This window comes from Haplochromis burtoni, unplaced genomic scaffold (genome assembly GCF_018398535.1).
Source record: "Haplochromis burtoni strain Fernald_Lab_line unplaced genomic scaffold, NCSU_Asbu1 Contig_274, whole genome shotgun sequence".
NCBI lineage: Eukaryota > Metazoa > Chordata > Actinopteri > Cichliformes > Cichlidae > Haplochromis > Haplochromis burtoni.
The window spans coordinates 610,855-637,623 of NW_024582635.1; the positions used below are offsets into that span (position 1 = coordinate 610,855).

The following is a 26,769-nucleotide window of genomic DNA, read 5'->3' on the forward strand; positions in this document are numbered from 1 at the left end:
TAAACTTTTAAAGTAATGAGAAACTACAAAACTATAATGACTCCATACTGATTTCCTCTGGTTCAAAAAGACCAACAAAATCTATTGTGATGGCCCTAAACTGGTTTTCGGAGGGAGCGGCTGGGCTCGGCACTTTCCGGCACGCTTCGTGGATATTGACGTGAGCTCGTGGCCGCCTCTCCCAGACTGCTTTATGTCTGGCAGCAGCGGCCATGCGCGGTCGCCATATTACTGCGCACCCCTCCCCTCCGGCCCCGTCACAGACAGCGCAGACCACGGCAGCGGTGCGGGAGGCTCCATACTGAACGACGCTACCGCCGGGGCGGACCAGTGATACAGCAAAACCCAAACGAGGACCCAGAGGAATGGATTTAACCCGTGTACGGCGCTTTTATTAGAAGTGTTTCGCCTTTTAAAGCTTCTAACTGCGGATTAAAGGTGGCTCGCTTTCACTTCGTTTCCTCTTGTTAAAAGAATAAGAATACAAAAACCCAGCAGTTTAAACAGCCGAGTTTGTGTTTAGCTAGCCGGTGATGGAGAGTGGCAGCTAGCTAGCTTTTAATATAACGCTAACTTACTCAGCAGCTTTTTGCCCGCTTTTTGTGTTCATTGCAGCGTGGCGTCTTTTTCTCTTCAACAAAACATACAGAAATGTTAGCTTGTGTTTAATAAAGGCGCAGACGGACAGCTCTGGTAGATAACCGGCGAACTGGCATCAGCTGACGCTAGCGGCCACTAGCTTCTTTTGCCTCGCTAGGATAACGCCGAAGCGAGTGAAAGAAGACAAGGGTGTAAATATCGGCACAACTTTTGCCTCATATCTGCGCACTTCGTTGAAATATCTATTGGTTTTTTTCTAGATAAGTTTTTTGGTCGTTTGTCTGTTGAGCGTAGTTTTGTCAAAACGGCGCCTTTAACGAGCTGCAGCCTTATTGCATACTGTCAGAGACCAACTACCGCCCGGATCTTCTCGAAATGCATCATCCGGACCCTGCAGGAGACTCTGGCAGTGTTAGAAAGATGGCGCACCAGGCTGTCTTTCACAGAAGGGGGAGCAACACTGGTAGCGGGAGCGGCCCCGGGCTGTCAACATCAGCTAACCCGGTGGTTAATAACAGCCACGTACCAGGCGATGACTACCCGCCCTCCCTGTTGATTCAACCTCCTGCTGGCTCATCCTCCCCGGGTCCCCATCATCCTCCTCCCCCCCACAGCCTAAATCTGCTCTCCCAGCCCCAGCCCACACAGTCCACTGGAGCTCAGATAAAAAAGAAGAGTGGTTTCCAGATCACAAGTGTGACTCCAGCACAGGTATCTGTTAGTACCAATAACAGCATTGCAGAGGATACTGAGAGCTACGACGACCTGGATGAGTCCCATACTGAGGATCTGTCGTCTTCTGAGATTCTGGATGTGTCCCTCTCCCGAGCTAATGATGTAGTTGGAGCAGAGAGAAGCTCCTCAGAGGAGACGTTGAATAATTTCCATGAGGCGGAGACCCCTGGAGCGGTCTCTCCAAATCAGCCTTCACACCCCCACACCTTGAACCAGGCACAGAAGCAACACGGTGGAGCCATGGTGAATGGGACTGTACACCATCAACATCCTCCACATCCTAACCATGCCCAGGTCTACCCTCTGTCCTCTGGCTCCGGGATCACCGCATCTGGTCTCACCTCTGGAGCTTTACCTTGTGTCACCCAGAAAATGCCTTCTAATATGGGCGGCCCTCAAGAGAGAGTTTCCCAGGCTGCTCCTTCAAGTATCCCCACTCAGCCTACGGGGACTGCAGTCCCGGGATCTATCCCTGGAATGCACAGCTCTGCTGCTGGCAATACAGTTAGCATAGTTAATCCCCAGACCAGCAGTGTTAGTAATGTGAATATGTTGAGCTCTGCCAACGTGCCTGTGAGAGGGGGGATCAGCACGAGTGCTAGCACTAGCAGTGGCGGCTATCCTCTCAATGTGATGAGCAGCAGTGGAGGGAGTGGAGGAGGAGAAAGTGCTGCTGCTCCAGCGGGGAGCAACCTTATGGCCCCCACTAGCATGATCCAGCAACACCAAAACTTAAACTCCAACATTGCTATGACTGCTACAACTACTGTTGCTGTGAGTGTCTCTGGAGGCGTAGGGCTCCCCAGCGGGCTCCATGGAAGAGTTGGATCAGCTGTGCAGCAGCCTGTGAGTGCAACTGCTACAGCTGCGACCACAGCTCCTGTATCAACTGCTCCTGCGGCCCCTGTGGTGGCCACCACCACAAGCTCTCGCTTTAGAGTGGTGAAGCTGGACTCTAACTCTGAGCCCTTCAAAAAGGGCAGATGGACTTGCACTGATTTCTATGATAAGGAGACCCCAGCTCCTGCCCCCACTTCTTCTTCTGATCCTGGGTCCCACAGCATACGACAGTTTGTCTCTGAGAGCTTTGCTGGGGGGTCGGAGAGAGAAAGCACAAGTGGGAGTTCTGTGAGTAGTACTATGAGTACATTGAGCCATTATGTCGAGAATGTGTGCAGTGGAGATGTTGGTGGACCACAGCATGCACAGGATTACAACTCCCCTCCTCAGGGCTTTCAAGGAATCCTCCCCAGCGGTTTAAGCATGGGGGTATCTCACACCCAACCCCAACAGCATGATAAAACTATTGCGGCCCCCTCGGCACCTACAAACGTTCATCAGCCTCCATCCATGCCGAGCCACCAGACCACCATTGGACTCACTGCTGTGTCCCAGCAGCAGCTCACTTATGCCCAGGCAGTTGCTAATCAACCCCCAGTAGGTGTTCAGCAGCAGAAGATGGGTTATGCCACCCTACCACAACAGCCAGCTGCTGCCCCCCAAGCACACACGATGTCGATGAGGCCACCTGAGTACACACAGCCGCAGCAAAGCATCCCTCATTCTGCTGCTGCTTCCCAACCTTTGTCCAACCAAGCTGGAGCCACATCTGCTGGGATGGCTAACGGAGCCTGCCATATGATGGGAGGTCCTCAGCAGCCCCACTCTCTTCAGTCTACCACCTCTAGTATGTCCTCTCATGTCGGGGTAGCTGGTGTTGGCCAGCAGCCTCAGAGCCATCCAGGCCATTTGGATTGCCAGCAGCAAAAGCCGCAGTCACTCCCAACACAAATCCAAAACCAAGGGCTGAGCACCCAGCTGCCAACAGCGGCCCATCAGAGCCAGGCGTCTGCACCAAGTGTGCCTCCCCCCAACCCTCAGAGCGATCACCAGGCCCAGGCCCAACCCCAATCTCACAACACTGGGAATACTGCTCGGATGCCCCCGCAGGGAGTTCCCCATAGCCAGCCGTCTTCTGTGAGCTTGACCCATGACCACAGCAGTGCCCAGGCCCTGGCTCACGCTGCACAGGCCAGCGCCCTGTATGCCAGTCTGCCGAGCTTCACCACCACTCAGCTGCAAGATGCCCAGCGGCTGCTCCTCCAGCATCAGTCGGGTTTGTTGGGGTTGCCCAAGCTGTCTGGAGGAGAGACTGGATCCAACACTGGCCATGGTCAGGAAACTGAGGGCAACGCTGCCACCGCCAGTGCCTTAACAGCACCAGCTGGTCTCAAGACTGTAGATGGAGAAGAGGATGGGTAAGAGACTTCATTTTTATACTTTTCTCACTTCTATTTGTTTGATTATCTGCAAACGGTTTATGGCTTTCTTTTTGTTTTGTATTAAAAAAAGAGTTTTGTGTGATGGTACTCAGCATTTTAAGTCTGTTTGAAGCTGAATGAGTTCACTGTTTAATGTTGCAGCTGTGAGGGAAGAAAAGTGTTGTTGTTATCCTAGATCACCAGCCGACAGAGGCCAAGCTGCTGCACTCTCTCTGTCCTCTGTCAGTGGGATACAACGCAGGGCTCAGCTGGATGTGACGTTTCTTGTCTTTATCAAGTGGCTGCAGTGATTCAACATTTTACCTCACCCGCCCGCCTGCTTGAAATCCCGGCTGTCTGCCTTACAGGGCACATTTTCTGCTGGGCGCACAGTTCCCTGTAGAGACTCTCAGCACATTTTGTTGTTGAAAAGCAGAAATTACAGTAGCAGTTGTCGATGACTTAATAAGCAATAGAATAAGACGGGTATGAAATAAACTGACAGCCATTGTCAATTTTGTGTTGTAGTCAAAGCAAGTCTTGAAATGCCCTTTCGTCTTTAGGAAAGAAACAAGAGTTGCCAGGTTGCTTATTCACATGAAAATGAAGGCACATGGCTCCTTTTTTCCTCAGTGAAAGCTTATTGATTTCATTAAGAGCCTTTTCCCTCTCTCTCTCTCTGCTACTGGCAAACTTGAAATCCTTTGGAAATTCCTCACAAGAAGTTTTAAGAACATATTTTGAGGTTAGACAGGAATTTTAATCACTGTGCAGCACGAGGGACTTGCTTTCATTTCCGTCACCCCTAACAATCTGAAGTCTTACGAATATGTTGGTGTTACTGTCACCTTTGCCCTCATAGCTTTAGGGATGTTTAGCATATCTGAGTCTCAGTCAGCGCTTAGCGAAGTGATGCCAGGTACAGCTGGGAATGTGGAGGGTAACATGGAAGTTATGTTAGTTTGTTTTTTTGGGGGGTTTTTTGGAGGGGGGGTTGCCTTTATGGGTCAGCTGGGTAGATACTAAAGGGTGACTGTTTTTATCACATGATGTTTAACTCTGAGGAATTTGAAATCTATGTGGGATCAGGTGGATTATTGTCTTTGATCAGCACTCATACCAAAGCCCTGCTTACAGATTATCTCTGTGAATTATACTCATTCTGTCTAGTTTACCTGCTATCAGTGGTAGTGGTAATATTTTGACTCTGTTTTCTTACTTTTAGACTAGTCAGTCTGCACCATACAGTGGCTTGTGTGGCTAACATTAACAGTGCTAGGACGAGCTACCTTCTGTGCTCGCAAACACCTGTGCATAGTGTAAATAAACATGTCTCCGGTCAGGTGGTTTTAAGCGAGTTTACTTTGATGCGGCCTACATTTTGCAGATGAAAATAAAACAGAACTGTGCTGGTTTGCAGGGCTGTTACCTGCCCTGTCTAACATTGTGCTTCTTTGCAACTAAAGTGAGACAAAGAGTGGGTCCAGGACGCTGGGCCCAGCAATCGACAGGTAACTTGGCAACAACTTTAACCCAACAGATAACCGGCACTGTACATTAATGCAACATGAGAAATTTGTTTAACTTAAGGCTGTTTGATTATGGCAAAATAATGATTATGGCAAAATAATAATCCGAATTGTTGGTTAAGCTCAGTTATTTAACATGCTGCTTGTTATTGTCAGTAATTTCAACACTGTACAGTTACAGAAAACAGACTTTTTACAGCAAGTTTCCTTGAAGATAGGAAAAAAAAATTGATAGGGGGGAAAAAAGAGTAAAAGATATGAGCTTGGTAGGAGACATGAGGTCTGAGAGAGTTTCAGACCTGGGCTAACAGGTATTTTTGACTTTAAAGCCTGTGTAACAAGGGTAGCTGCCACAAAGAAGCCCATGCATCAGCTTAGCTACCTCGCACAGCTCAAGAGGCCTTCAAGGTAGCTACAAGGTGAGACCTGGTGACTGAGGCAGTTACAGGCAACTGATGATAATCTTTTCACTTGTACACCAATGAAAACGTTGCAGTATTTCTTTTCCCCCACATAGTTTCGTTTTCATGGCTCCTCCCTAAAAGCTCAAAAGTGGTGGTGTGAAAATGAATGCAAAAGTAATTTCGAAATCCAATGATTATTGTTTTTTAATTTATAGTATTTCTGCTGCAAATTACTGAAGGCAGCAGCTTTTAATCATCTAAGCAATTATTTGTTCATAAATAATTGTGAACTTGAGATTTTTTTTTTATTTTTTGTATTACTGATATCTCTGCCTCTCTTTGATGTTCACTGACAAAAGTAATGCACTTCCGTGACTGCATAACAGGCATACTTCAAGAAAGGTATTTCCCTTGTGATTCTATATTTGGACTTGTGCAGACAAAACACAGTAAATGAATCTATTAATTACAAAACTGCTATGTAAAGTTATGTTAAATGACAACCCTCTTGGGTTAAAATGAAACTTAATTTAAAAGCATCACTTATTACCAAGACAAAAAATGAACAGCAGTTGTGATCAACTGCATGGTTTTTAAATTATTGAATAATCAAGATTACAATAATGACCACAATGATTGAGCAGCCTTGCCACCAGTGCAACACGGCTCTCCACCTAAAGAAAAATGGTTGCATGGTCAGTATTACAGGAGCTAGATATCTTAGCTGGACTTTTGAGAAAGGTTGCCCCAAGATATAGAGCCTCTACAAAAGGCCTTATGCAGATGAATTAGTGACATGATACTTGAAAATGTCTTTTGGCAACAAGAAATTCAGTTCTGTTTTGGAACATAAATAGAGTGGTAACAAGGGTAAGCACTGTGGAAGCTGACCTTATTCTTAGCATTTCAACTTCATTCTCAAAATAGAATTTCAAATTTATGCTGAGTTTTAAACAACAAAGAAACACTTGATGTGGTCTCAGTGGTCATTTGGGGAAAAATGGGCTGTCAGAAGTGCCCTTTGTTAAACTGCAATCAAAAGAGGAACTGACCACATGTCAGATAACATAGGAACTGCTTTGCTCATTGGTCTGGCTTAACATTGTGGCATCGTGCCCTTTTGTGTGTTTTGGACACACAGTTTTGAAACACTTATGTTTTTAACAGTCACTAACAGTTCCTGCCCACTGTTATTGAATTGTTGCCCTAACGTTAGTTCCAGTAACAGAGGAATGACTGTTCTAACTTTAAATTTCTGCTGAAACATTATGGTCATTTTGTGCAGAGGCTGTCACTGAGATGTTTTTTCTTAGCTTTCTCTGTCTGGTAGAAATATGTGTACAAGTATGTTGTGAACAGGGAATCTGTGAGCTGTATTTAGGGTTGGACAGTTCCTGTGGTCTTCTCTGTGACTGTTGATGACCAAATTTTCAGTTTTTGTTATGTGGGATGACCCTGTCCTCACAAACCCCTCTGGAGCCAAAGCTAACAGTTAGGTGTCCTCAGAGTGCCAGTTCATCTGTCTGCATGTGTCTCTTTGAATGAGGGAGCTTGTCTGTTGTACATATCCTGAGTCTGTCCTGCGAGTTATTAATGAGGTGTGTGAGTGAGTGTGAGGATGCCACTGCTGGGGTTTACTGGCAGCTAATAGTGATTAAAAACAGAATGTCAAATGTTCCTGTGTGCAGAATTTTAAGTAAAACCTGGCATGCTCCCACGCTCATGGCTCATCCTGTATGTGAGGAAGTGGTTTCGTGAGGTGAGACTTCACATTTGTGTGTATTTGAGTCTTGTGACCAGAGGTTTTGTAGATTGGCAAGCTGTAAAAGTTTGGTAAGAAATGAATATACAGTGGTGTGGAAAAAGTGTTAACCCCTTCCTGATTATTATTATTATTATTTTTTTTTTAAAATGAAGGTGTTTATTATTAAGGGGAAACCAAAAATCCAATCCTACATGTGGAAAAATAACTGGTTGGGCCACCCTAGGCAGCAACAACTGCAATTAGGTGTTTGTGATAAGTGTCAATGAGTTTTTTACAGTGCTGTAGAGAATTTTTGCAGAATTTTTGTAATTCAGCCACATTGGAGAGTTTTTGAGCATGAAATGCCTTTTTAAGGTCATGCCACAGCATCTCAAGATTTTCCAAAGTCTTTATTTTATTTTTTAAACCATTCAGAGTTGGACTTGGTTTGTTTTGGATCTTTGTCCTGCTGCAGAAAACAAGTGCGCTTCAGCTTGAGGTCACGAACACATGGCCAGACATTGTCCTTCGGGATGTTTTTGTAGACAGCAGACTACAGCAAGTCTTACAGGTCCTGAGGTGGCAAAACAGCCCCAGACCATCACACTACCACCACCATATTTTACTGTTGATATGATGTTCCTTTTCTGAAATGCTCTTACTTTTATGCCAGATATAATGGTACACACACCTTCCAAAAAGTTCAACTTTTGTCTTGTCAGTCCAGAGTTATTTTCCCAAGTCTTGGCGATAATCAAGATGTTTTCTGGCAGGCAATCACTTTTTCACACCACTGTAACACAATTTTTTTTTTTGTTGATTTTGTTTTAGCTTTAATGAGGCAATTCATCAATTACACTTTGCTCTACTTGAGCCTCCTTTTTATTTGTTTTATTTTCTTGCTTTTTTCGAGATTAAAATGGTCAGTTTATTAACTATTATTGGCATTCCTCTTGTGCCCTTTGTCTCACCTCAGCAGTATTCCTTGTAATTTCACTAAAGGACCCACTGGGAAATGAGAATCCCATCAATGCCTGGATATACAGTTTATTGACTTGCTTTGATCGACTTGCTCTCGACATGTCTGCCTCTTTTTCCCTCTCAATTGCCCCATATCTCTGCGCGTCTGTGGATGCAACCATCAAAATGAAAAGGCAAGTTATATTTCTTGAAGACAGAGATTATTTTATGGTCAATTGTACCAGTCTCTGTTAGCTAGAATTTGTGATAGAGGTACCCCTGTCTGTGTAGTTTGGCATATGCAACCTACATATTCTACCAGCCAGGCCAGAATGTTTTGAGAATCTAGAAGTGCCAAGTTTGGCCCTCATTGTCTAGAAAGGTGCTTTTTCTCCCAGGCAGTGAATATGGGTGAAATTTTGTCCTGTAACATAAAGTTGGTGGGGGACTAATACTTGGGTCTGTACTAGGTTCCCTGCCAAGGCTGCAAAGCTTTAGGGATTGTTATAATGTCAAACGTTAAGGTCAATGTCTCTTTTGGTTTTAGAATGATTAACATCTGTGGGGAAGCTTTCATTGCACTTACGGTAATGATGTACACAAGTGTATGTCAAGTGGAGTAGTGTTAATCTTCACTTAACCTGTCTGCTTCTCTCTAGTGAGCAAAGCAGAAGAGACAAATTAATGTGACACTATAACACAGGAGAAGCACAAAAAAAAGAGACACACACACACACTAGTGCTAGTTTTTTTTTTTTTTAATATTTCTACTTTCTCATTGAGAATGCAGGGTTTGTTTGTTTGTTTGTTTTTGTTTTTGTTTTTAAATGTATATACACACTAATACATGTTGCGTCTAGCTAACGGGCAGATGATGATGATGATGATGATGATGATGATGATGATAATCATCACATGTTATAGTAATGTTGCAATAAGTTTCCCAGCAAGTCCAATGTAAGAAGAGTGACGTCATTAGGGTTGGGACTTTTCATTCATGTCTATCTATTCACTAGATCCTTGCAATGTTTAAAGATGGACATAGCTGCTGCGATGCCACCTGTTATTTTCTTAAGTCCTATTTTGAAACCTTAAAACGTTCCCAAAATTACAAGAATGCGACAGTTGGTTCAGTTTGTGACCTAAGGTAAATGCAGATTGTCATTGAAAGACAGCTAAACTTTAACCTACAGTTTTAAGTAGGGAAGGATCCGCATTGGATATTCATATCAGCATGTTAATAAATAATGAGACATTAACCAGTGCCGGTGGTTGATGTTTATCTGCAACATTATTTTCTACCTACATGTTCAGATAATGCAAAGCATAGAGAAAGCATGTCTTTCTCTTTAAAGATTCTTCTTTTTGTTGGCAGTTGGCTTCAGTATGTTCACCGAATTTCACTGTCAGCGCATCCTTAATTTTGTGGTGACGTCTTTGGAGATTCTGCAAATTCTGAAGTTATTCCACATGCTTGGTTTATTTATTTAAATGGAGTAGTAGGGATTCATTTTATTTTGTTATTTTTTTTTAATTTTATTTTATTTTTTAAGGTTGATAGCAACACTTGTGATATTTGGGCTATGAAAAGATATTTGCTGGAGGTATGAAAAGTTTTGGATTGAAGAGGGGAAAAATGAGACCTCTTATGAATCCAGCATGTGAGGTAACTTATATTTACATTCTTGCTAGCTTTGGCTAGCAAGAATGTAAATATATAAGCTAAAGCTAGTTAATATTTAACTAGCTTTAGCGAGCAAGAATTAGCTTTTGTTAAATTTATTATGGCCCAACAAACTCAGTCCACTCTATAATAATGCACCCACTGTGGAATTAGGCAGCAGTGTAACTTTTTTCTCTATAATGAGGAAACAAAATAATAATAGATGGAGCTGTTTGTCATGAAGGTTAGCCTATTGTCCCCGTGTGAGCATGTTCAGGTTGGGAGGGCAGTTTTCTCAGATGAAAGGCACACTAAAAACACAATCCATTACAGGCCATTAGTTTTCCCACCACACTCTTAAGTGAAACAGTCCTGTTTATTGATGAAAAAACAAACCATCAGCAAGAACGGGGCAGACACAAACAAAATCAATGACGCATCTGAGCAGAGAACACCAGCAAAGCAGAAGACTAAGACAGTAAACTGCGCTGAGAGGTTTCTGCTAACTTCTGGTCCCCCCTGAACAATCTTAGTGTTCAGATTCCTTCTGCCATTCATACTTTCACCTCCCGGTTAAAAAGTGATAGTAAATACTCAGCGAGACCTCCCTCTCGCTGCCTCTGTTGCTCATACACAGCATGTTGTTGCTCTGTTGTTTTCTGGTGCTCTCTGGCTCAGTCTGTATGTGTGGTAGGATTGAGGGAGGTGTCAGCAGCATAACACACAACAATTGCTGTTTACTTGTAGTGAAACACTTTAGTGCTATATAAAGAGAGCACGGCTGAACGTTACAGCAGTTTTGGGCCATTTGTTGTGACGGCACTTTGTCACGGAGATTGTTCTAACTGCTCAAAAAAATGTGATACCTGCCCAGGTTTTGGCCCCTGTGTGGATTTTTCAGATTTGAGTGATATTTTCACTGTGTATTACAGCCTGATAATAACAAAGATATAGTGGGGTAATACAGTGTAATTCATAATAATTACAAAAACTTGGTACCAACAGTGATTATAGCTTGAATACTTGAATACGATTGGACTGAAATTGATGTAAATATGGCAGTGTGGGAACATGTGATCAAAAGTTTGTAATTATGGTCTTTCTTTTTTATGGATAGTACGGATGCTGCTACTCCACATTGAAAGGAGCCAGTTAAGGGGTTCGAGTATCTGATTAGAGAGCCTCCTGGACATCTCTTAGACACCTCCTAGGTGAGATGTTTCAGGCATGTCCTAGTGGAAAGAGGCTAAGACCTAGGACCCTCTGGAGAGATTGTCTCTTGGTAGCTTGGGGATGTCTTGGTGTCCCCCTGGATAAGGTGGAGATGGTGGCCAGGGAGATGCCTAGACCCCTCGCAGCGCCCTCTGCCGCTGGGACCCTAGCTCTGTTAAGCAGCTAAGCTTGCTAATCTTATAAGAGGAGGTTTGTTCCACAGTGGTCTGGCTAAAACAATAAAGGCACATTTTGCCCTTTGTTTTAAGCCTGGATGAAACCTGTAACAGTAATTGATTCTCTGATCTGACAGGTCTGGGGCTTAGGCTTTTATATCTAATGAAAGAGGTTTTCAGTTATATTGTTCTAAAGAATTGGTTTGACCTTTACAATATTTCTAGTTTGTACAAAGCAAAACTGAACTAGGCTTTTGATCCATTTTGAAACTGATAAATGCCTTGTTTGTGAGAAGGTTGCTGTGGTTTGGTTATTAGTTGTCCAAGGTGAGGAGTGATGCTATCAGAAACATAATTGGGACCAGTTACAAGGATTATCAGTAAGACGTTAAAAGTCGGACTGCTTAATGTGAATGAGGCCACTTGGATTTAAAGTTTGCTGTAAAAACTAACCTGTGGTGAGGAAAATCACCTGTAAGCCTTGTGTAACACATCGTCGTTTCCTCACCTGTGGGACGAGTTGACCCCCAGTGAGAGCACAGTGATAGACAAAACAACCCAAAATGAGACGGGCCTTCTTTGAACTGAGAACAAGACAAACTGCAGATGCAGCTCCTCTTTTGGTCACAAGTTATTTTGGTACCTCTAGTCTCTTTTCTTTATCCTCCATTTGCCTTCACTGGTCTTGAATGTTGAATGCTGTTAACAGGCTGCTATGCTGCCTGTCTAGCTATTATTATGTCCAACATGCTGTTCAGTGGTATAAATTTTAATAATGTGCAGATAATAGTTTGTTTCAAAAAGTTTTATGTCCTGTGTGACAGATAGCTGTGGATCATTAACTTTTAAATTAATGTTTATGTATTCATATAGTTAGAACTGTGAGTGAGGAGGCTCAACAGTCAATACACTCCTTAGCACTAATATTTGCCACTGACACTATAATTCTAACTTTACTTTTGACTTGTGTAAGTTTACAGATGTAACAGTTTGAGAAAATATGTTCCCTACTTTTGAAGCATAAGCAATCAGGCAGTCTGTAAGCAAAGGCATTTACTAAATAAAGATCCACAGGTGATATGTATGTTTTTGGTTTTCCTCCCTGTTGCTACTTTGATGTTAGATTTATCCGCTTTTTTTTTTTCTTCTTTTTAAAAGAAATACAAAACCCAGAGTCACAGGAGTAAATCCTAAAACCCAGATTGGCATGCATCTACTTCTGGTAGGTTCTTGCAGTTGGGTGAATTATAAGTTAAGTGCAGCATAAAATGCGTAACTAAAGGGTATACCTTGTGCAGTCAGTGGCAGTTAAACTTTAGAGATCAGTAAAAGTGAGTTGGGTGAGATTATCTTGCATAACAAAAATGTTCAGGCATCATAAACATTTTTCCCACAGAGTTTATTCTCTGTATTAATCCAAGAATATGAAAAAATCCTATCAAGGGAACCCAGGAATTGCCATACTTCACTTAATAAAATCTGTGAATAGTGTCCCATAGCTATCTATCATGCTTCTGCAACTGAAGAGGAAAAAAACCCATCATACAGCAAGAGCTTAGAAGCAAATTTCAATGCAGAAAACGCACAAAAGAAAAAAAGATTGCTTTGTAATTGTTACAATCCTAAACAAAGAGAGATTTCTTCTGTAAAACCCCACCAGAACATCTGGACACTAGGTCTGTTAAGTCAGTGCCAATAATAAATGAAAATCGAATCGATGAAAGGCAGCAGTGAGCGACTCTGCTCAGTTTGGTTCCATCTGGTCCCGTCTGCTGTGTCCTCAGTAGTCTGAACCAGCTCCAGTAGACCTGACTAACTTGGGTCAGGTCAGCTCAGGTCACTTCCGCTGTGTGCTGTGAATTTTAGGGATCTCGTTGATCTCCCCACAATGAGCAACGGGCACAACACGCACACACCGGCTCCCTGCACTGCCAGGGGGAAGATTACATTCAAAACAGCAGCAGCAGAGATAGCCATCATGCTGCCAACCAGCCCACATTCCCCTAAGCTTTCACACTTTGAAACACACTATACACTTGTTCGGACCAACAATAGCTCCCTTTAAAAAAAAAAAAAAAAAAAAAAGCCTGCCTCATTCATTTTAGTATGACCACTGTGTTAGCCCAACAGTGGTTTCAGCAGAAAAGTGTATTTTTTTTTATTAATTTTTAAATTTTTTTTTAACTTGTTCAGCAGAGCAAAGTGCCGTGCGAGGTTGGCTGTTAAAGATTTGAAATGTACGTTCACAGATGCTGATTGAACACCACTTCAGGGATGCAGCTGGTTCTCGGAGGCTATCCTTTGGTTTAACTTGGTGGTGGTGATGCTTGTGGATGGAGTACTTGAACATTTTCCATATAAATTTTAATTATTTTTTTATTTTTTTCATGCTGTTTTTGACCATTATGATTACCATAGTTTTAAATGAAAGCTGGCAAAACCTCTTGTATTTCTGGAGGTAACTACACACAAGCTCAGTTGTCGCGCAGACGTATGTGCCTTTTCCTGTTACTTTGGGCCATTCAGTGAACAAAATCCTGTTTCATCCTGACTGAACTAAACCCCAGGATGAGAAATATTAGTTTTCTTGGTGCTGTTATGTATTGTTTAACTAACACAAGTTAGATTTTGTTTTACAAACAAGAGCAGGATTCATCACTGCATATTGATGTCGACGTGGTATTGTTATTATCTAAATGTGTACATTGTTGGGGGAAATTGTGCCAGAGACGCTGTGTTGTTACAGTTATTTGTTTGGAAAGTTTATTGTATTAAAAACGTGGAAGAAAAGGGGGATTAACATACAAACACTAAATCTCCTGTTGCGAACAGCATATGACACTTTTTTTTTTTTTTTTGGGTGTATGCATAAATTTTAAAATGCTGTTGATTTCATCTTCAGTCACGCATTTTTATTTTTAGGCTTTAGTGGGCTGCCACTGTCATCCCCCCTAAACATGCAGGCAATGTGCTGAATCATGGCCGGCATTCCTGTGGCCAGAGCACTGTCCAGTCAGCTGCAGGAGTTTAACACACACACATTCACACACATGTAGAAGCAAAAATGCAGTGCATGACTTTGCTATAGGCGTAAGTTTGCTGCCTCTTTGTACTCAATGTGTTTCATAGTGTTTGTTCTGCTGCTGTCATTATGTCTCTGTTCGCTCTTAGCCGAACAGCACAGCTACCAAAGGTCATCCCAGGATAACGGAGACATAGTTATTGATAGTTGTGAGGCTTTTGTTTTTTCTCCATCGATTGATGCTCTCATCATTCCTGCAGACTATTTTCAAATCATTTTCTATAGTGTTGCTGGATCCTATGAGATATGTGAAGTTCTCTGTTATTGTGAATGTAAAACTATGATATTGTAACAACCCAATCTTATCGCAATGTATCGAGAAAATGTGGGGGGGGGGGAAACCTACAACAAATAATAGCAATGATGCTATCGTATAACAAATTAAAATGGAGGTGGTCTGTAAACACCAAAGTAACAATTATACAACTACTCACGATATCTGGTGTAATTAGTGAAGCTGTATCAGGATTTCATTTTTGAAAAGTCATGACGCATCTAAATGGTGTTGTATCCTGTGTAGAGAAAAGACAAGTTGGGTATTAATCACTACATTTATCACTTGATTGTCATCATGGGCGTGCCCAGCTCATTGAAATTTAAATGTTTCTGCCCATGCTAGTCAGCACCAACAGTTGTTAATTGTTTTAAATTGTTCTAAAGGAATGACTAAGCATGCTTGGAAAAACAAGTGTATCAAGTATCAGTGAAAGACGTTTGCAAGAGCTGCTGTGGTGTTGTTACTACAAGTCTTAATGGGTAGTAGAAGTTATCTGCCACTAACTGGGGCTGCAGGTTCGATGGACAGTACCACTCGTCTCTCCTGTGATACAAATGAGCGAGGTTAAAGACAGCTGTAAGAAGTAAAAATTCTGCAATATGATGTTGAAAATATTTTATTTCTGCTGTCCAAGGTAAACTGACATCACAATGTGACTGAAGCCTTGTGAAACACATTCATGTAATATTTGTGTGGCCAGTGCTTAACTTTGTCCATTTGACTGTGTGTTTTTGAATGTTTTGTGAGCATTTTGTTACGTTTGGACTGTTTAAATAACTACTGAAGTAGTAGCAGGAACAGCCTTAATATTGTTATTGTGACAGAACAATGATAGATAATCAGTTTGCTGTTATGAGAAAATCGGCAAACGTTTTAGGTTTTTGGAGGTAGAGCTATGCCACTTTAAATGGGCCTGTTGTGCTTTTCTGTATTTTGTCATATATTTACTGTTACAATGGTGGGTGTTACTATTAAACATGGTCACTATGTGCAAGAAATTCTTTTGGACTTGTTTGAACTCTTGGTTTAAGGCAGTTGCCACAAATTGAAAAAGGATGGATACCAGCAGAGAAATGTTTTAAGAATCCTGTTGATTGGAAATGATTTAAAATAAAAGGCTTATCTATAAATACCAAAGCTAAACAGTGTTGGGTTATCTCAGGCTAGTGCAGTTTGATACTTTGTCTGCTTGGCTGTGGTGATGTGAGAGTTTCAGTCAGTCAGGGTGCTTTCCCATAGGCTTCAATATTCATTCACTCTGGCTTTGTGTGAGCTAATCCCTTTCTCTATGCTCTGTGGCTGAATGAGGAAGGCTGCTGGAGCTCTACGCTGCCGGAGGCCCCCCCCCCAAAAAAAAGTCCTGGCAGCTGCTTCTCTTATTAGCATGAGTAAAGCACTGAGATACTTTTCTGTGTCCTGTAATTCAGTGTCTGTACTAAACCATTTCCCATATAATACTTAGGTATACAAATATTTATATGTAATACTTTTTACTTGTGCGCCTGTGTTGACATGCACTTGGATGCACACACACTTAATAACAAAAACCAAGAGTTTATTTTGAACTTCAGATGTCTTTAGACTAGAGATTGACTGTTTGTTTGGTTTATTTTATTTATTTTTTGTTCTTAGTTTAACTTTTGACAGCTACTGGCACGGTTTCTGACTATACTGTGTCTCTGTGTGCAGTTTTGAGCTCTGTAAACAGTGCTGTACTACCCCCTGCTGGTTAACAAGCAGCGACTGCCAACAGACACCAGGATCATCATATTGGATGCAGACTAGGACTGTCAAGGGATGGTTTGAATGCTGCCTCTAGTCCTGAAAGAAGCACATTTAAATCTAAGAGTCCTAAATACATTCTTCTTTCAGTCTTCCTTTTCAGGCAAGCTAGCTGTCCTGCTGGGAGGGAAAAGCAATGCAGTAGAGCTATAAATTCATAACCTGTAAAACTTTTTTTTTTTTTTTTAAATTCCTCAGCACATGCAGGATGGCCAATTTTTGAGCAAACAGAGGTTGTTTTTGTTTTAAAGACCAGTTTTCCAAACTGTGATCAACTTTTCCCCTCGTTACAGTAAGAAATGTTCCGTTTAACCTGCCTGGGTCCAGGAATGGTTCTTGTTTTTGAGTTTCATAGCCCATTTACTTTTATATTTTCCCCATTCATTTAATGTTGGGTTTTTTGTTTTGTTTTTAAAAATATGTTTAATGTCTCTTTAACAGCACTTTTTCAAGAGCACTTGTTATTCATTACATATTAAATGTATTTATATTACATATAAAATATATGGATTAACACTTTCAGAAGAGCAGGTGTGGATGACAGAAAATCATAGCACTTTTTCCAGAAAGTAGATTAAAGAGTTTAATTTAACAAATCTCAACTCTGCTGTTAGATGAAAGATGTGAGGAAAGCCCTGTAAAGTCAGATGATTGAGGAGCACTGCAGTTTTTTCCTTAAAAGAAGGAAGAATTAAAGCATGTTCATGTCATTTTTCTTTTCCTTTGGCTATTTGACATGTATTTTAACTCCACAAGAAAAACAAGGGAAAAAAAATCAGCCCTGGTGATTTTTCTTTGTGGGAACCAGATTTTTATTTATTTATTTTAATTTGCAGGGAAAGCTCTGGCACTGGGGTGACTGAGGACAATGAGTGGTGAAATGTGAGAAATGCACATCTTTACTGCACGGATGCTTTAATGCTTTAAGGTGTGATTAGACTTGATGAAAAGAAGGGTTGGCTGTGAAAACGGTACACTAATATTTTCTCACAGTGCCTGTAAGTACCTGAGCAAATTATATGGGGCCTAATATAAACAGTTGGTAGACATTCGCTGTTAATATACTCACCTGGTTATTATTATGTGTTCATGCTAAATTAATGATAGGTGTTTGAAGTGAATATAGGTGACCTTCCCATGTAGACCGGACTGAAAAGATAATGAGCAGTTATCTGTCTAAGATCACAGGCTTGCGTTTGTATTGTCCTGTTAACTGTAGCAGAGGCTGTTACAAGGGCAGGCGGAGGCAGGTCTACATTAGGGAACAATCATCTTATTTATTCTGTTTTATTTTTAAATCCTGCGATGTTAACCTATTACAGATATTTTATTTGTATTTTCATTTAGTTAAAATTGGAAAGCAGAGGCTGCTTCAAAGAGAAATGTTAATATAGTTAATATAATCTGGGAAATTATTATAAGTTTTCAGCAGCCAAGAGCTGAGATTACTCTTCATTAGGTGTTGGTTCAAGACATGGTCTAAGCCAGGACCACAAACTTTTCCTTCATTAATCTTTTTTTTTTTTTTGTCTGGAAATAGACTTAGTATATGTGTGGGAAATCGGTGTCATTTGACTAGGTTTATACATAAACTAATTTATAATGAAGAATAAATGCCTCAGGCCTACGGTGTATCACAATCTAAATTACATCAGAATCTCTTTATGGCAGTTTTTATTTCTATAATTTTTGAGATGTTTTGCTTTAATGAGTATCGAAGTTTCACAGGCAGTTTAATTCTCTGGAGTATCAAAGAAACCTTTCAGTTTTGTTTTGTTTTTTTTAATGTCAGAGAAGGTTTGTTTTTGAGAATGGTGAACTTCAGCTCACAAGTCAGTTTGTGAGATGCCAAATTTGAATAGTTTCTCTGAGGAGCAATTCACCATAAAGATGTGTGGAGTGTGCTGAATTAGAGAAAGTTTGGCTGCAGGAATGTACCAGCAGATGGCAGTGTGCACAAGCTAATACCTCCTGGTCATCCCCAAACGGGCAGTTGCATTAGGAGTATAGCCTCGCCTTGCTGGTCTGTGACAGTCAACAGTTATTTATTTTATTTCATATTTGTAAAATGGGAGGAAATGGTGAAGCAATGGTGAAGCAACGAGAAATTAATTTCCTTTTAAGCTCAATGCTCAGAACACTCGTGAATGAACAAATGCCTGTTACAGCTTCTTATCAAATTCTTTATGCTGTTATAACTGTGTGTTAGGGAAATGTAATGTAATAGGCTGGAAGGCTAGGAACTGTAGGAATAGGGTATTTTTGTCACAGTCACTTATGGTGTGCCTCGTGGTGTAATTGTAAATAAATTGTTAGTATCAACTTGTTAAGATCAAAGTCTAATATGAGGGGAGTGTGTTGGTTCATCTCTCAATGTTTACTGCTGATTTTACTAAAAATTTCCCAAATATCACTCGGATGTATCTCATCCACAGGTTAGGAAGTCCAGCTCAAGTGAGGCAGAAAATGAGTCCTTGGCTCCTTTTAGAGCACTTCTTCACACACTTTTTCCACTTCAAAAAGGCTAGAAATGTTTAAAGCTCACACCACAACAGCTTTTTATTAACGAGGAACAAAGAATTCAATTTTAGTCAAGTAAATATCAGCATGGTGACTTGAACATGTAACATGTAAATGTAATGACACTCATGACAAGATGAATTGTAATCGCATGCATGATGAAGGGCAGAAAATTGGACTAGTCGTTTAAAGAGTCATCCTCCAGAAGTGGTTTGTTTATGCCACCTGTGTGCCAACGTAGTCTTTCCTACAGATGCATTATGGGAGTTGAGATGCTTCAACATGCTGTAGTGATATGAAATTTCCAGGTCACAGGCAGAAGGACAGAGGAGGCAGAAATGAGAGAGATGATGAGACCCTGGTGTTTTCAGGCCAGTTTTCTCAAGGAGTTACAGGAGAAAAGTTAAATTGCATCCTGGTTGTCGCCGCAGGGTGGTGCTGATGTTTTATTGTCATTTTTTGATTTTACAGTAAAAGCTATGTGGTTGTGTTGGGCTTGGGCTGTTATTTCCACTTTGCTGCAGATCTCTTGTTTGTTTAGCTTTTTTGGTAAATCAGACAGTATTTTATGAATCATCTTTTTGATAGTTTTGCAGTCAAGCAGCTACCCAGACTCACTTATCTGATCCTCATGTTGACAAGCTACAAACAGTATATGTACCAACCAATATATGGCAACGCCTCCTAGCTTCACTAGCTGGCACTGTTGAGCTGTAATTAGTCGGAGAATACTTCTCATAGTTATCACATGACTCTGTCTCTGTAGCTATGCTTGGACATTTATATTTGTTAACCTTTTGAGAGGAAGCTGGATACAAAAACAGAAATATTCAGATAAGGGTCGTCTTAGTGAAAGTGGCGTGACAGAGCTTGCAGGAAACAACATTTTGTTGTTTGGTTTCTCATTAAGCCGCGCTTATGATAGCTTCGCTGTCGTCAGGGGTTTAGGTGCGGTGACGGTGGCGCTATCATTGGCTAATCCACTCAGTGCTCCGTCCTCGTGTCTTCACTTGTAATCTTACATGAGTACAAAGAGGAAACTGGGTCAGGGATTGGAGCTTAACATTTCCAGTTATTGATCTGCTGCTCCTCTTCTGTCAGCTGATGCTAGGTAAAGAAAAACTGAATAGCAACATTTTGTTTCCCCTACATTACAAAAAAGAAAGAAACAGATACAAAGACACATTTTTGTATCATTGTGTTTTTGTTGGTAGGCATTGGTTGTTCTGAAGAAGCCTAAGGGATTTGGAAAGACCAAAGCATTATTGATCTTAGTGCACCCAATTTCCTCAGTGATCCATCACTGATCAATTCTGCTGCTCCCTGAACCTTCAGTGTTTATATTTGTATTTCCACAGCTCAAATTAGTTTGCAGGTAGCAGCAAAAGGGGGGGATGGGAGAGAAGCAACAATATGTAGAAGGCAAACCAAATTAATCAAAAGGAAATGCTTAGGATACTTTGTTTGATAGGTGATGGTGAGATAAAACAGTAGGCAACACAGAAGTATTGCACTTGTGATGTGAACTAAAAGTCTTGCTCTTAGCAAATGTTTCAGGATTTTGCTTTTTTTTTTTTTTTTTTTTCCAAGATGCATTACAGATGGGGAAAGTTAACTTTAGGAAATACTGGAAAGTGTGCAGTGGAGATGCTAATCTGAATAGCTTTACTTGATTATTGATAATTTTATCCTACCGTTAAGCTGTTGGTTTGAAAAAGCCCTAACCTTTTTAAGGGGCTTGTGCTTTATTTATAGTGCTGCATTAAATTTGTGGCGTAGGTCTATACACTTTACCATAACCCCATGCACCTTCCCAGACATGTGTCTACACAGACCTCAGGCCTGTGATTGATCTGTTTGGTAATAATACGCAGTGTAAACTCACCATATTGATCAACACAAAGTCATACTTCTGTGAACTAAATGTAACAGGCTGTAATTATATCTAGCTTGCTTGTTACATTATAGAAATAGATAATAATCTGGCAGTGTTGAAATGAGGCTTTTCTCATTTTCACAGCTTTGAAAATCGCTGTATAGACTCAGAGCTCAATATTCCACAGGCATTGTGTAGACTGACTGTGACGGTTGATGTTACCAAGAGATATGACATCTAAAACTTTGTTGCACTAGCCAGCTGACCACTGCTGCAGTCTTTTCCTTAAAAGATGATGATATCACAGCTCAGACAAAACCCTCCACATCAGGTCTGGTGGTGGAAAAGTGAAAATGGGGACACAAAATTATCATGGAGGTTATTATTTTATTTCCTGTTTTCTCCCAGCTATTGTAGCATCTCCCACTCTGTCATCTGAGAATGTCTGAACTCGTGCATTAATCGTATTGCTCAATTAACATATGCAATATCTCTCGTAGTGCAAACAGGAAGTGCATCTTAAATGTTCTCGATGTGAGAAGCTATAATTGTGCATAAAGAGTACAGCGCTTGCTTTTTAGTAGCATGGTGTCATTAGTTTTTGTTCTGTTACATCCTATTAGCTGCTGGCTATTCATTAGAATAATGCCCATCCCTAGGAGAGACCATTGTTTAATGCACATCATCAGTTCTAAAATAGAAACACATGACTGTGCTGATGCCGCTGGCCAAAAAGAATTTCAGTACCGCTGCTTCTGCCCACTGCTTTCCCTGATTTGGCTGAGAAACCTGTTGAATATGGAGGGAAATTTGTTGAGATGTAGAGCAGGGCATGAGAGGTGCAGATGACTCAGTCAGACTTGTGTGTCTGTATGAGAATATCAGCCTCCCACCAGCCAACATGAACACACTTATAACGCCTTGTGATAGCTTTTAAAGTGGTGACTCTGTAGCAGTTGTGAGTTGTAAAGGTTTGTAACCCAGACATCAGTGTGACTCAGTTTTCCACCCTCACAGACGCTTAAGGGTTTGATTTTTGGGAGGTTAAAAAAAAAACCCTCAAATATATATAATATAGTATAATATATATATATATATCCTCTCATATTATATTATATTTTATATGCAGTTTGTAGTGCAGATTTTCAGCCTGTTCCCTCATAGCATTAAAAATTAACAGAAAGAAACACTGAAACTGAAGGCAGAGAAACCCACAAACAAGCAGCATCTGAAAGCGGCTGATATAAAGGTCTGGCAGAGCATCTCCAGGGTGAAAACACGGCATTTGGTGTTTTGGGCAGTCAGCTACTGACTGCAAATTTTCTTCCAATTGCAGCAAATGGTTCCTATAATGAAAATTGGGAGACTATGTGTAAAAATAGCTGTAATCGCAAAACCCTTTGAATTAAAGCTGATTTAAAATTCACTGTGGTGGTGCACAAATAACAAAAATCACATTTTTGATACTTTCTTTGTTTTACTTTCTTTGTCATTCATGAACGATCTCTGCACTGGAATTGCTTGAAACTGAGGCTGAAGAGAAGAACATGGCCTGCAGTTGTAGATGGTGGAATTAAGAGTTCACTTGCAGGATGAGGAATCGACTGCAAAGCAGTTTTTTGGGGTTTTTTTGTTTTGTTTTTTTTTGGTTTTTTTACCATCAGTTATCATCATAAATTATACTCTTTACTACTTTACTGGAAAAGCGTGGGTGACCCTCCTTTGGCATGTAAATGCAGGGCCCTTTTTCCAACTGCCATCACAAATACAATGCACCTGTGTGGGGTAACGGTGCTGATATATCTGTGATAGATCGATATCAGTTGATTTATTGATCAGTCACTTTACAGGATCACTTTACAGATGTCAGAAATATTTTTTTTGTTTCTTTTAATGAAATTTATCACACAACTTATAAAGTTACCAGTCATTAAAATCAATCCTGTATAGAGGCCCATAGTATCAGTGCATCATTTGGACATGCTTACAGCCTTTTTCTCCTCCTTTTATTGCTGATGTGAGCATCATTTCTGTCCTCTGATGTCTGGACAGAGCACTGTGTTTTCTTTGGCTGCTAATCCTTTTAATGCCAGGTTTCACTCCGCATTATTCAAACCTGCTGCTCACAAACCATCACAGCTTACGTAACTGTGTGTGTGTGTGTGCGCAATTATGTGTAGAAGAGAATTGTTTTATTTGTAAGAACTGACTTTGGTGCAAGGCTGATTTAAACTGTGCTATATGTGTGTTGTGGCAAGAGATTTCAGGCAAAAACACAGTTGGTTTTTATTCATAAAGAATTATGAGGTACTGGTTTATTTTGCTTTTATAACATGTCTTCTTTTCAACTAGTGGAAAAATAATGGCTTAAATACATCATCTGGTATTCATTTTCTTGTTCTTTGTCTATTGGATATTCATGCAAATTGAAGCCTGTTGCATATTTAAACAGAAAAGAAAAAAAATTGTAGTAAGTAAATTGAAGGCAACATGCTAGCCACCAAGCTGCCCCACATTGCACCATATAATGACTAACCCGTGTTGTGGGATCATCTCAGACTTTCTCTTGGCTGGGATTTGGTCCATTTTCAATGTCCTCTCCCTGCCATGTGATGGCATGTGTCTCTGCTGATTAGGGACTTTAACTTTAGTGAGAAAAACTTTTTACTTTTACGAATCTTCTCTTTTTCTGGTTTGCATCACCTTTTCACAGTTTCACTACTGCTTGGCAAATGTTTGCAGACAATTCAGCATCTAACCTGTAATCCATGGGTAGCTGATCACTGATGTGCCATGTGAAAATATCTTTTTAACCTCAGTAAACACTTAGCTGTTGAGTTTATTGGCTTAATCACTCATTTTTGATCATAAATGTTTTTTGTTTTTTGGTCATGCCGTGTTTCAAAATGGAGGATTATCAGTGGTGCTAAACCCCACCCTGATAACTTATGATTGTCTGCTCATTAGCACCCACCCTTCCTTGTCACATCCATTCCTCGCAAAAATGCTCAACTTAAGGCTTCAACAAGAGACTTCAGAAACATTGGCTGATGTCCGTGGTATCTCTCTCCATTTTCTATATGGTCTATAACTAAACCTCGCGAGTCATCTTTGTCATGGATGTCTGGATGTTAATGTTGCAGACCATTTATAATTTTCAGTCATTGTTTGGGAACTGAAGGACATAGGTACTGACATCATACTTAATGAGCAGGTTTGGTGGCAGTAAAGGTGACATTGTACAATTCAATTTGCTTAGCTAAAAGGTCATTGCGAATATAAGTCGTCAAACTGAATATTCTCATGGTTGATTTATATTTGAAACGTGCATTCGTTTGTGCCTCTCTCCCTTCTCGCCGTATGACTCAGTGAGTACTAATGCAGAGGCGGTGGATCTAGGCCATTCCAGTCCCCATGTCTCTGGCAGACTCTCTCCCTCCTCCTTTGCCTCTCCCCTCATGTGTGACTTTTAATTTAGAGTGAGGACTGAGGACTTGCTGCTGTCAGCCCAAATGTTCGAAAAGCCCATCCCTCTGTCACGTATGGATGCCAAAATGACCACTCATCATTCCTCCCTGCTTCTCTGACTGACTCACTCAGTAGCTCTCTGTCATTCTCCATAGTCAGGGTGTCACAGTGGAAAACCCACTGCCAGGACTTACTGGTAAAGTCTGTGTGTGCTCCCCACTATCAAACTACAGCACAGCCAAAAGCCTTTACAATTCAACAATTCAATGGGCCTCTTTTCTCATCACTGGGACGCGCCAGGTCCTTTCTTTTTTTTTTTTTTTTTTAATAAAAAAAAACACAAAACATTTTTTTTACAGTTTACATTTTCCCCTCAGACATGGCAGAACTGGCTGCCATGTTTAAGAAAAAAAGAAAAAAGAGTGAATTAAACCAGAAACTGTATATTTATTAGGGATAGACAAAAACAAATTAGAAGTAATTAAGGAGACAGATAATATCAGAATAAAATTACTCCTATTAAATTTTAGCTACATCAAAACCATGTTATGACAGGAAACTGCAAATACGTCATTCCAACTTATTCATGTATAACTTACTGTGAAATCTGGTGCAATGGTGGTATTAATTTTTCTCCATACAACATTATTATTCTATTTTTCTTGTGCTTACTAGTTTTTTTCCTATGTTTTCTTTTGTGTCGTTCGCTTGTCAGTCTATAGGTGAAAATTAACGTGTGGCTAAATCTGACACTTTTTAAAAATGTGGTGTGGCTTTGTGAGAATTTCTCCCCCAACCAAAGGATTTCAGTCTAAAAAGCACCCATTGATAAACGTTGAGTCTGTGGTCAATCAGAAAGTTACTCTGAGATGATGATACGAGGATGATGACTGCAGGTTGGAAGTACCCAACTTTTGAAGCTAATCATCAAATCTGTGAAATTAAGCAACAGACATCACCTCAGGTCTATGGGAAGTCTGGTTTCTGATGGTTCAAAATAAGAAGTAAATGCATGATAACCCAGCAGTGCATCTGCTTCTGTGTAGTTTAACTTTTGCATGTGTTTAGGCTGCAGAAAGGTGCAGGTCACCTGTGTGCTCAGTTACTTGCAAGTATGGAGTAATTGTTTGTCTTACTAGCCTCAGAAGGGAAATGTGTGTTCATATGTACTGTAAAAGGGGGCCCTTTCTTTAATAAGTATTCCTCATTTTTAAGTTTTAATTATTTTCTCTAAATAAATAAAAATCTTTCCACTGGAAATATAGTTGAATATAAAACATTAACTCAAAAACTAAAAAAAATTAGTCTTTCAACACACACCAACACTTCATATCCCCTGGATTGTGCTCATCCTTTACCTGTTGTTTCTTGGCGGGCTGTCTCTAAGCCAGCAGAGGCCCTGTGAGTATATGTTGTGTTTTCTATCTGTGGAAAGCACTAAGCCATCTTAAAGCTGCCATCCAATGAGATATGACAAGATAAGACCCTAAAGCACAGGGTCTCTGGTCTGTCACACAACGGGCTGGCATATGTACTCGTAAAAGGACAAAGACATGATTTGGTTTGAAGTGGCGAGTTAAGTAACCAGTGTCAGGAATGCTCTTACCGTCTTTGACAGGAAACCCTAAAATCCTGTTGACTTTGAGTTCAAGGGAATTTTGTAGCATTATTAATCTCTGTCACTAAAGGTTAAAGGACTGATTTGTAGTTCTTGAGACCAAAAAATGCTACAAACTCAGTTTCCGCGTAATCTTTTTTTTTTTTTAGGATCTGTTTTATTTTTTATTTTTTTGCATATGTCTCAGGCTATAGAGACCACAGGAGCAGGGAACTCATTGGTCCACATGCTAATCTGCGGTGATGGTTTATGTAACTCCTAGTATCACATGATCACACGTCACCACCGGCTCAGTAACTGGCTGTATTCAGTAAATCACTCACTAGTCAGCCATTCAAACACAAATGAGTGACCGAGGAAAAAAAAATAAGGAGCTCATGTACAGTCATAACCTGGCACGCTGCCTTTTATTCACTGTCCAGCTACAGCTGCGTCTTTTGCTGTGATCTAGCACGCTGAATTTAATAAGGCACGAGTGGTGTGGGTTTTTTTTTTTTTTGGTGTTTGTATTTTAAAAAAACAAAACAAAAAAACCCACACTAAACAAAGAAGGTCAGGGACACACTGCTGCTGCGCTTACTCTGGAGTGTATATGCTGCTGCTGACGGACGGCTCCATGAGAGTGCGGGGGATACGAGTGCAAGGCCATGACGAGATGGCAATGAAGCTTTTGTTCTGGGAGCTGGAGCAGCATCTCAAAAGGTAAAATGAAAACAGGGAACCCCCACCGCCATCACCACCTCACCCCCTTCCCTAAAGGGGTCTGTATACGGTAGCTGTGAATAGACCAGTCACTACAGTAGCTGCACACAAAAGGCTGCATGGCTATATTGTCCTTTGGTTCAGTCATGCAGGGCTTCAG

General features: G+C 40.8%; 1 protein-coding gene across 3 annotated transcripts in view; it reads left to right on the top strand.

The window, feature by feature from the left end:
* The first annotated feature begins 205 nt into the window (after nt 1–205).
* The window catches only part of tsc22d1 (TSC22 domain family, member 1), a 36,988-nt gene continuing 10,424 nt past the window's right edge, over nt 206–26,769 (top strand). The window contains exons 1-2 of one of the 3 annotated variants that reach the window (XM_005940440.3): nt 206–3,593; nt 3,759–5,065. In XM_005940440.3, coding sequence (XP_005940502.1) covers nt 976–3,593; nt 3,759–3,792 — 2,652 coding nt within the window. In that variant the 5' untranslated portion in view covers nt 206–975 and the 3' untranslated portion in view covers nt 3,793–5,065. Of the gene's footprint in view, nt 3,594–3,758; nt 5,066–24,637; nt 26,610–26,769 lie in introns of those variants that run through there. The other 2 variants (XM_005940438.3, XM_042227645.1) reach the window with 2 other exon arrangements.